Below are 11,508 nucleotides of genomic sequence, written 5' to 3' on the forward strand. Positions count from 1 at the left end.
TAGACATCCGTAAGAACTACTTCACAGTTAGGGCAGCTAGGATCTGGAACCAACTTCCAAGGGAAGTGGTGCTGGCTCCTACCCTGGGCATCTTTAAGAGGAGGCTTGATGCCTACCTAGCTGGGATCATTTGAGCCCAGTTTTTTTCTTCTGCCCTGGCAGGGGGTCGGACGTCAAGATCTATAAGGTCCCTTCTGACCCGACTTCTATGATTCTATGAGAAGGAGTTGTGCTTCTATCAACTTAAAAATTCAACTGTTAAAACTTACCCAATTGCCTTATCAAACTTTTTCCTCTCCCATTCTGCTTTGCTGAACTGGCTGAAAAAAAAAATCAAATGTTACCATATACCATTATTGAAATATATTTCCTTTTAAGTTTATTCTAGACACTGTCTAGCACAGGCTGAGTTTATGTTCAGTTAAACCATCTATTTGTAGCTCACTTCTCCTATGACTGGAAGGACTGTATCCTGTTTTGATCAAATAGGTGTAAAACATTTAAAGTGAGATTAGTTTACTTGCTTTATCACCAGCAATACGCTGCTCTCAGCAGTACAATCTGAGAAGCACCTCTGACAAGGTTACAGTTCCACTCAAAATCAATTCTAATCTATTCATCCCAAAAAGATAGATGGCCTCAGCTAAACTTAAGCTTAATATAAGTGTTGAAAACCCTCCTCTTTTTTTGCTCTGCTCAAAGATGGTAATAGTCTTTGGTATTCTCCAGGATACACATGACATGAACCACTGGAAAAAAAATGAAAAAGTAGTACTCCTGCAGTTCTGAACAGACGAGACCCCTTAATAAACACCCTTTTTGTTTATCTGACTGAATTAATAGCTATAATTTAAGAAATATTAAGCAACCATATTTTATATATATTAAATTACAGTGAAATATAGAACAGCTTTTGAAAGGTTATGTGCCACTTAAAACAGACAGATACAGAAGGAAACGCTTAATTTACAAACCTAATGTAAGCAATAATTTATAAACTATTGTGTGACAATGGAAAGGTTTCTATTAAAAGGATATTTGATACATACTACAAGTATCAGCTAAGAGGTATTATTTGCCTGGACTGAACTGCATAAGCAACACTCCAAGGAACTCAACAGAAGTGAAAGGAAGGAGGAGAAAATATTATATATGCAGACTTATGAAGGAAACACACCATTTTTAAGAATAGATTTAAAGGGCATTTTATTTTAGTGGTAGGTGGCATAGGATCAATGATGTCTTGGAATGACAAAAATAAAATATTAAATAAAAGATGGAATATCAGGGATCTGGACAAGTAATACGCATCTGCAAAAACACAAACACTGATAACTATCACATCAAACAGCAACACTGCTGTTAAACCACCACACTAGAAAACATTTATTAAAGCATCACAATCCACAAGATGCATTATAAATCTGTGGATACTCCTTCAAGGGCTGTCATCATGCATGAGAACACAAAACATTCCAAAACATGTTTGAACACACGACATATGAATGAAAGCTACTACTAGAGTTCATTTTTCCTGTTGCACAATTGTGCCGCTCAACACACAGGGCCTACACTTGTAGCTACGCTGAGACGTATTCCTGTACAGACAAGCACCTAATCCAAACACAATTTGCCATGTAAACCTAGTTAACATTTATAGCTTTTAATTGAGATCTTTATTTTTTCTGTATTGAATTGTCTAAGCGCTTAGTGTAATTTTTCTGAGAACTGAAAAATTATTTCCTCTGAAGTTCACAAAATCAAAAAGGCACGTTAGAGGCCAAGAGTTTAGTAAATCTGTAATAAAAACCATTAATAGTTTAAAGGTAAAACTGATCCTTCAGGGGATTTAAGTAATTTGGGTAGGAAGAAACGTTTTGCACAGCCAGGCTAGTCCATAATAGCCCACTATAAGCTACTTGTACCTTCTACTAAGGCAGTGGCTACTCAGAGACACGATACTGGACTCAACAGATCATTTGTCTGACCTGGTATAGAATCACTAACATGTCCAGGTAATCCCTGTTAATAAACAGCAAAGCTGACAATGAATTGGTTAACTCCTTAAGTTAAAAACTCTTAAACTAAACTATTTGGCAAACACTTATGACCAGAAAGTCATAGTCATAGGAACCAGGATGCATTTAAAAACTGAAAAAAAAAAAAAATCTTAAGAATTAAAAGGAAGCTAAAGTTGCCAGATCTTTCATTTATAAGAAGTGTTTGAGCATTTGTACCTACAAAAGATTATGTAATTTAGCTGCAATAAAAACAGGATCAATTTTTAATTTTTATTAACTGAACACAATTGCTAGTCAAATTTGGTGACTACCATATAATTTAGGTTGAAAATGGGATAAATTAAATTAGTTCCTCTTAAATTTTATACAAAGATCTAAGAATGTTTGAATATGTTGGGTTTATGGGAATGTGGTTGGATCTTTATTTACATGTAAAGTCTCACAAAACTGAAAGAAAACAAAAAAAATACCTTAGCTCCTTTTTAGTGACTTCCCTTCATTGTGAAAGATGAAAGAGAATTAAAAGAAAGACAAATAAAAATATAAGGAGCATAAAATTAGACGAATATGGAATAAAATAAATATTTAACAGTAAAAACTAAATCATATGTAGGACTCAGCACATGAAGTCCATCAGTTTGTCTCTCCAATTCAATTCAATGTCAGAACAAAGATACTTCAGAGATAGACAGCATATGACAATACCCAAGCACACAAGTTTAATAAGAACTGCCAGCACAGCATTTCTATGAAGCCAATTTATTTCTGGCCTCAAGCATTACCTGTATTTTGGCTGAAGGGAATCAGAGAGAACTTGCAGAGCAATAGCAGTATCCCGTTCGGCAAAATATCTGCAGATGCACACATTTAAATATTTAGTGTCATTTGGGAAAATAGGCAGGGCTTTTTAGGCACAGTGAGCTGTAAACATCTCAGAGTCCCTGCTCTTTCGAATACTGTCAGGTGTTTTGCTCAACTTATAATCCATTTAGAACACAATCAAAGTATATACATAAGCACACCACTGTGAGACTCTAACCCATTAATGAATATGTGTTGATGGTTCCTCTCTCTATGCCCGATTTATAGAAATAGGATAGAAATAGTACGGCCTTAGGTGTAGAATTCAAGATGTTACAGGTCATGCTTTTAGTTTTGCAAATTTCCAATTCAGTCCTCAGTTTGTCAGCAAACATGACTACCATCACAGTACAAAATGAAACAGAAAGCAATAGGTAAGATTCTTATTGTTGTCAAAACTCAAGAGTAGGAGCCAGGATCTTAAATTCTTTGCAAAGGTCTACCATGGACTGTTACAGAGAGGTTTGCTGAATTATGCAGTATCCTTCAGTCTATGAAATAGAGAAAATATTTCTCCAACCTCACAGGGACATGAGGAAGACTAGCTTATTAAATGTTCATAAAATACTTCAATAATCTTAGATACCTAGAAGGGTTTGGAGAGGCAGAGATCCTAGAATCATAGAAAATTAGGATTGGAAGTGACCTCAGAAGGTCATCTAATCCAATCATTATTAGTGATTAAATCTTATGTTTTGTATTGCTAGACACAACAACAAATAGTTGAATAAATAGTCAGCTATTGTAATTATTTCAGTACTCAGTATTAATGATGAAAAAGTGGTGTGACAGAACTGATAGGGTCTACTTTTTGTGTCCCAAGCAGTCCGAATAAAATTCTAAAAAAGGAGCAAATTCAAAACACACACCTTTATATAAAGATGATAATGATATTTACTAAATGGTATTAGATATAAAATAGAAACTAAGTACAAAGAACACTATAACTGAAATACTATTTGCCTAATGGAAAGGTTTTTGTTCTTATTAGAAGTTTTATAATAAGTCTAAATAAAAAGTTGGAAGTAGAATTACAGATGAAAATCATGACATTGTCTAAGATTCACTGACTGTTAAAAAGTTGTGCGTGCTTGTGTGTGTTTTAAAGAATCAATTATATTTCAGGAAAATAATTTTTTTTGTCAATTGCTTTTTCTGAGATGAAAAAAAGTCTTTAGAGGCGTAATTCCTAAAATGCTTAATTGCAAGACCAGCATCTGAACTGAAGCTGTAATGCTCCTTCCATTAATTCAGATCTCAGGTACAAATAGGTAGATACATAGATAGATACTCACAGCAAGTTATATAATCCTAGAAGTCCCATCCCTCTAAAATCTGTTTTAGGATCATCACCTTGGAAACCAATTTCACACCACTGCTTTGAAATGCGAGCCTCCAATGGGGAATCAGGTTTCAAACATTTCCATAACTAGAAATATTACAGGTAAATAAAGATCAGGCTTCTATGTATGGTCTTCCTTTTTATAAAGCACTCCGTGCAATCCTATATCTCTCTCTAAATGCAATGGTCAACCAACTAGAACCTCTGGCCATGTACCACACCCTAAAAACTTTTCTTTAAATTGCAACTGGCCATCAGAAAACCCTTTTTGACTTTATACAAGCTGTTGTACAAATATTCACAAAGGCATATTCATTTATACTTTCTGTTAAAATGGAAGCTGTATCCACAGGCAGAGTTGTAGGTTAGCATTCTGCTGTAAAACACTGACATTAGAAGGCAATCTGCTCTTTTAATTTAGGTCTGCAGCAATCTTTTCTTAGGCATTTTTCAAAATAATCTATCAGAAATTGAGACTGCTGACTTGGCTAATATTACACTGGAAATCAGAAAGACTAGAACAGAAACATCCACACAACAATAGCATATTTCAGCTTCATACTTTAATTCAGAAACAACTCATTCACTGAGCTCACAAAAATAAAAAGGAAAAATGATTTAATAAGCCAAATCCTCAGCTGCTTCAAGCCCACTTAACTTCATTGCCATCTACTATATTTGGAAGTGGTTAAAGCTAATTAAAGGAAAGGATCCTTTTCATATAAATATTTAGCTTCTTATTAAAATCACCACATTTAAATTGTTTACAGATTATACCCCCAGGGGATTTCATTCCTAGATAATACAGAGATGGGCATCCAGGAAGAGCATACAATTTCCCTTTATATGCCTGATAAGATGCAGGCAATGTGTATATTATCTATAATATCATAAAGCAGGAGAGCTGCTTCAACATTTTTTTAAATTCCAACATAAACAGGGAAGTTATCTGTTACTCTAAAAATATCTACCATCTCTGAATCTTCCGCTCCCTGTACACTCAAGCAATGTCTCAAGAAGTACACACACAAAGTGAAAAAAGTCTACTTGAAGTGCAAAAAGTCACCAAATACCTAAAATTGAAATTCCAAAACTTAGGCAGGCAAGGTGAGTAGATGAGGTATCTTTTATTAAACCAACTGAGTAATTGGAAAAAGGTTCTTGGAAAGCTTTGTAATTTATAGTATTTTAGAAACTTCATATTCTAGAATTCAAAATGCTTTTAAAAATATTTTGCATCAACCTTTTGTTCAACTTTTTAAAAATTAAGCCATGTAGGCCTTAATACTTCCAGTGTTATTGTGGTCATAAATAGAACAAGCTGCTTAAGGCACATTTTCCAGCTCTTACTTATGCAGCCAGTAACAGAGTTCAATATGTTGGTTTTTAACACTGGATAATTCTTAGAAAGTGTCCTCCTAGCAAACACAAATACATAACAACCATTAAGAACTTGCAGAATCTCCCACTAGAAAGACTACCTGGATCAGAATATGTAAACATGATGAGGAAGTGCCAACTGAATTTTCCCTGGTGTGTACTGAAAACCAAATCCAAGTCCCAGGCAATGCTCTTTGGCATTTCTTTACGCCCGTATTAAAAAAAAAAAAAATGAAGCTGTAAACTAATGTTTGATATACTGGCTGCATGAAAGGTAAATACAGGAAACCAGATACTAATGTCCATGCTTCAACAACAGAAAGCATTTTTCTGTTTAAAATATTTACATTGTTTTCTGATCTGCAAGTACCTGTTATAAGTCTCATTGTTTCACTCAGCTGAGAGTCAACCAGAGTGGTATGGGGCAGGCCACTCCTGCCCCAAACAGGGATTGCAGGTCCATTCTTGTGCCTTGGCTTTCTGTTCTATCTTATAACTTTCCTGATAAACAGGCTACTTTTAGACTACAAAAAATGCTTATTATTCAATTCACCACCAATTGAATAATAAGTTTTTGAGGAACTTAATGACCCCCTTATGCCAAGGCTTAAGTTAAGAAGGCCATTTCAGAGTACGGAAAAAGAGCTGACTGATGAAAACTTTGACATCAAGGAAAAATGGATCCAGCAATGGAACACAGTTGACATTATTAACAAATTTATTATCATAAATCCCACATCTAAACCTCCTGGCTTTTCCTTACTAAGATAGAGCTGGACAATGTTGTACAGGATTCGTACTGAACATAATAGATGTTAACTACCTATGACATAAATGGAATTTTATTGAAGACCTAAGTGTGAGTGTACATGATTTGGCTCTACGGTCCGTGTCTATGTCTTGGTCACCCCTGCTCTAGGTGTGTGCTTCATGGAGGAATGTCCTATTTATTATTTTAATGGTTGCACTGAAGACCTGTACCAGTTTACTGATGATGCCTTGCAATGGATATCAAATCACTCTAGCCTTATCCCTCAGTGCAGTTGTTTATAGGCCGTTTTGACATTTGGTTGCTGTATTCCATATTAATAAATAAATGCTGTTTTCTGATGGTAAATCAGTTTACATTGCTTTAATTTCACAGGCTAAAAATGAACATAGGTATGCGGAGGCTGGATTTTTAGAAGTATTTAGGCACTTAAGGATGCAGACAGGTGCTTAGTGAGATTTTCAAGAGTCTTGAGTTTAGGCTACCAAGAAAATCACTTTGAAAGTGGACTGCTCCTTACATTGCCAAATTTCCAGCCCCATGAGAACTCCTTTCAGCTAGATAACAATTCTGTGCTGGATCTGGCCACATGGGTCTAGAAATTTGGCACCAGGTCAAGCAACATCAGCGTTAATACCTGTGGCTCCCAAAACCACAATGCCGTTGCTCACCACGCTGTCAAAAATTCTGGACCTGGCAGAAGCTCAATGGGCTGCATGACTTGTTTCCATGGTTCATGTCTGTGTCTTGGTCACCTCTGCTCTAGTATGTGCATCTGCACAGGTTTCTTACCAAGCAATCAGGGTGATTCTAACACAATTCTCATTGGCCTGATTATTGCCCACATTGTTTCTGAAAAACAGCATTGTAAAATTGACTACTCTAATCAGTTCTTGTCATACTGCATCTTGGTATTAACCAGGGGTGTGAGAGGGGCATCAGCCCTGGGCATCCTCTTAGGAGGGCACCAAAAATCTGCCTTCACCAAGGTGGAGTCTGCACGCTGGCAGCAGCAGCGGTGGCAGCAGCAGCAAGTGTACAGACACCAGGCTGCTGCTGCATAGGTAGAACAAGCAGTGCCAGCAGCAGCCACCAGGGACTGTTTGGGGTAAGACTCCTGCCTCTCCCCAGTACTTGGACCCTACATGCCCTCCACACCCCCCCAGCTCCACTTCAGGGTTTGTCCAGGGTGCAAACCCTGCTTGCTATGCTGCTGCTGCTTGGAATCCAGAGCTGCCTGACTGCTGCAGCTATTCCATCAATGATCTTAGGACTCAGGGTTATTTTTTCCACGTATACACTTAAGTGCATGCACCTTTTTTTTTTTTTTTTTTTTTAGACCTGCACAACCCACCACATGCTTTTTGAAATAGGGATGGCAATTGGTTTCTGAGGTAAGCAACTGAGCATAAGCTTAGACAACATAAACCCTGTTACAATGTTGGAGAAAATAAACATTGCTCTTCTTTTGAACATGTTCAAACAGAATTACTGCTAAAGTCTGTGGGAGCATGAGACAGTCTGTCACATTAAGTGCCGGACACCCAGAAACCAGTCCTAACAGCAGAATATTTTCTAGACTGCATGTTTATAAGTCAGTGCAGTGCAGCTGCTTACCAAAACACCTTGACACACTGCATTGAGGAATACAGCATTACAGAGAAATTGAAAATATCTGCAGAAATGCAAGAGCCCTAAAAGATGATGCGCTAGGAGTCACCAGTTATCAAGCATTACACAGAAAAACAACTTGGGCGCTCACCTTTAGAAGCATTTCTTCATGCTGGGGATTCTCTGAATCATATGGCTCTCTGCGCAGCTTTTCCACCTCTGCAATCAGATTTCTGTATCCTACAATCTGTAGGAGACAGGCCTGAAGAGATACTCCTAACCTAAGTGAAAAAGAAACCAGACAGCCATGTGGTAGAGAGCAGTTAACTGTATAGGCTGACTTTAAATATATTTCATATAAATGAAGTAAATAAACTACTGCTTCACTGACAGAATTTAATTTTAGTAGAAAGTGCTTATGAGATCAGCTTTTTTCCTCTGAAAACATTACATTTAATGAATCTTTCTATAATTAATAATTTTACCATTCAAGTTTAATCCTCACATTTGTACATCTCATTGTAACTACAGAAGCAGCTGTAAATGCCTATTAATAGCACTGTGTCTTGTCTATCCCTTCATACAAGCCATAGCTTCTCAGCAAGCTCTGAATCTGATGATGCACTAAAAAGTTTGTATTGGATTAAAATTGCTAAAAATATATGTTTTGTTTCCATGCCACAAAGCTGGCATAATCAAGCCAAAAGCTGGAACTAATGAAGCCTGTGAAGCTTTATAGGATTTGCCCTCAGGTTGTCATTTTTATCTCGCATGCTGAAAACTGCTATAACAGTGCTATTTTTTAATCATACTGTAAGTTAGAACATTTTAGATTCTTTATGCACCATTTCAAAGTCACTATGCTCCAAAGCTTAAATTATGGTCATTTACTCAGTTTTATGTTAAGACATTCTATATCTTATTAAATACAATTATATACCGAATGTTACAAAATACCAATACGCTTTGCTCCTTGTGGGCAGACATATGAATATTTAGGCATCTATAAAAAAGTAATACATATTTCCATAAAGCCTCAAAGTAACCAAAGCACAGAAAGTACACCTGGTTTCATTTCAATACTGTTTTCATTTTGTTGTTAGCAGAGCAGATGAAGATCAATTAGCTTAGATTGCTCATCCTTCTGCACAAGCAAGGCTGTCCTTCTCAGTTCACTAGAGTACTTTGTCCAGTCTATCATACTGTTAAATGACTGGTAAGAAAGGACTTCTATTATTTACCTTGGAATTTATTTACAGAGTCATAACTATTACTGTTAGGTCATTTTCCTGCCTTAATTCATACTGTTATTCCTAGATATACACTCCTGAAATACCCTAAACTAGAGGGGGCCAACCTGTGGCACATGTGCTGCACATAGGAGAGGCTGACTGTATAGTACACCATGGATCAAGCAGGGAGCAGAAATCAGAGGAAGGAGCTCCAAGTAGCACTATGGAAGGATGCAAGCTTAATCTGTGGCATACCTGATAAAAATATTGGCCCTCAATGCCCTAACTAAACCTCCTCCTCTGCTGTTATGCTTCACTTATTACAGCTTACATTTTTACAGCACCATTTGTTCCGTTGGAGGCTAAAGTGCAAAACTATATATGAATCATTTCATTGCACTACTATACACAGACATGGCAGCGTGTTTTAGCTGTGTATAATAACAAACACCATGTTATTTAGATCTGGGAGGCTGACAAAATGGATAGATGAAACTGCAAGGCTAATTAAAGGGAGAGTGTATAGGTGCTTGCAGACATAAAATGACCCTCCCCCTCCCCCTGCAAAACCCCAGTGATTTAATTTAAACTCAGCACATTCCCATGCTGAGCTCCATGCATATCCAGAAGAGGCAGCGTGTTACTTCAACCTGGCTCACCTGATGTCTGTAAGGATCGGGTGCTTTAGGAGGGCTTTTTTGGTGCTTTTATCTAATTGAATCAGCTTTAGTGAAGTGCCTGATCTTTACAGATGTTGCAGAGCCAGGTTGAAGTAACATGCTGCTGCTTCTGGTAAGTCACAGGTGTTTTGGAGGTTTTTTTAAATGTCTGCAGGTAGCCTATGTGATTATCCAAATTAGAATTAAATGTATTTTTTTTTAAAAACCCAGTTTGAGCCATATATACATGCATATATAACCAAACACACTTTTTATTTAAAGGTGTACGCACACTTCCCTGAAAGCAACTGGAGTCCCAGTCCCATCTACTGCCCTTCAGCATCAGCCACTCTACCTGCTCCAGGACTGCTCCCCTCCCTCCCCACCCTCCCAACATTCCAGTTATGCTCTTTCCCCTCCTTATGGCTGAAGTGCTGGCAGAGGGAGCATGGACAGCACAGGAGAAAAAGAGGAAGAGGTCCTTTTCTTTAGGCCACAGAAGCCCTCAGCTGCAAAGACCAGCAAATGCTTTAAGCCACTCCACCAAGATGGAGTGTATCCGGTGCTGAATCTTTGGAGAGATTAGTCTAAACCAGCAGTTTCCAACCTGTAGTATGGGTACCACCAGTGGGTGGCATGCAGACAACCTGACAGTGGTATGCGTTAACAGATTTATTATAATTACTTTGTATGACAAAAAATTGCTGGTGGTACTTAAGGTTGAACTGAAAAAGTTGCTGGTGGTACTTAAGTTTGTATTGTTTTAAATTGGTGGTGTGCAATCTGTCAGTTTGGGAACTGCTGGTCTAAGCAATCTGTACTGTGCAAACTGACTTTCAGAGTCACATCACTTAGCCAGATTTCATGGGGATTGGAAGAGGTACATCCTACACAATCCTCCACCAAATTTCCTGTCCCTTGTGTAAAGCAAGTGGAAGGGTTCTTTTGATTAAAACCAGTCTGAAGTTCTAATAAATCGTGTTATCTCACTGAAATAGCTCAACTGTTTAGGCTGAAATTTTTCAGAAAAAATTCTGGCCAAGACACACATCCAGCATGGGAAATTTCAACCTAAACAGTTAAAATCTGACAAGATTCTGAGCAACCGGAAGTCTTGTGATAAAAAGTATACCGAGATGTGGTCTCACCAGGCACTTACGGAAAATGTGATAGAAGGGATAATACTGAATAAGGAAATTATTATTTCCTTTATATTGAGACGACTGAAAATCTTGAATTACTGAACATAAGAAGATTTGAGCCTTTGAACAAAGGTTAGCCCATATTTTTAAAATTATGGCAGGTTCTTCAGAAACCTCCTGTAGTGGGTGTGAACTGAGGGTAGAGAAGGTTAACGTGGCTGAAGATTCACTTAATCTACATACTAAAGACAACAAAGTAGGAGAGGATGCTACTGTGTGCTTACATGGGGAATATAAAACTATATGAAAGTGTTGTGAACAATCACTGAAAAACATGGAATCATGGATTTTCTCCTTTGCAGAAACCCCGCCCCCATAGGAAATCACAGGTTTCTATGAGAGAGTGCTTATGCTAAGCAAGGCCTAGCATTAAAAAAAAAAATGCACTAAAACTCCCAGAATGCTTCAAGAAGGTTGAGGAGTCAGCGATT

At 37.4% G+C, this 11,508-nt stretch overlaps 1 protein-coding gene across 4 annotated transcripts in view; it reads right to left on the minus strand.

Moving 5' to 3' along the window:
• ELMOD1 (ELMO domain containing 1) overlaps positions 1–11,508 on the minus strand; it is a 55,972-nt gene that overhangs the window by 8,395 nt on the left and 36,069 nt on the right. For 3 of the 4 annotated variants that reach the window (XM_019530242.1, XM_019530244.1, XM_019530243.1), the window contains 5 exons: positions 8,136–8,265; positions 4,178–4,311; positions 2,804–2,872; positions 2,492–2,515; positions 270–320 (listed from right to left, as the gene is read on the minus strand). In XM_019530242.1, the coding sequence (XP_019385787.1) occupies positions 270–320; positions 2,492–2,515; positions 2,804–2,872; positions 4,178–4,311; positions 8,136–8,265 (408 nt within the window). The remainder of the gene's footprint in view (positions 1–269; positions 321–2,491; positions 2,516–2,803; positions 2,873–4,177; positions 4,312–8,135; positions 8,266–11,508) is intronic. The other variant, XM_019530245.1, reaches the window with a different exon arrangement.

Source organism: Crocodylus porosus, unplaced genomic scaffold, assembly GCF_001723895.1.
Source record: "Crocodylus porosus isolate Cpor-Errol unplaced genomic scaffold, CroPor_comp1, whole genome shotgun sequence".
Lineage (NCBI taxonomy): Eukaryota > Metazoa > Chordata > Crocodylia > Crocodylidae > Crocodylus > Crocodylus porosus.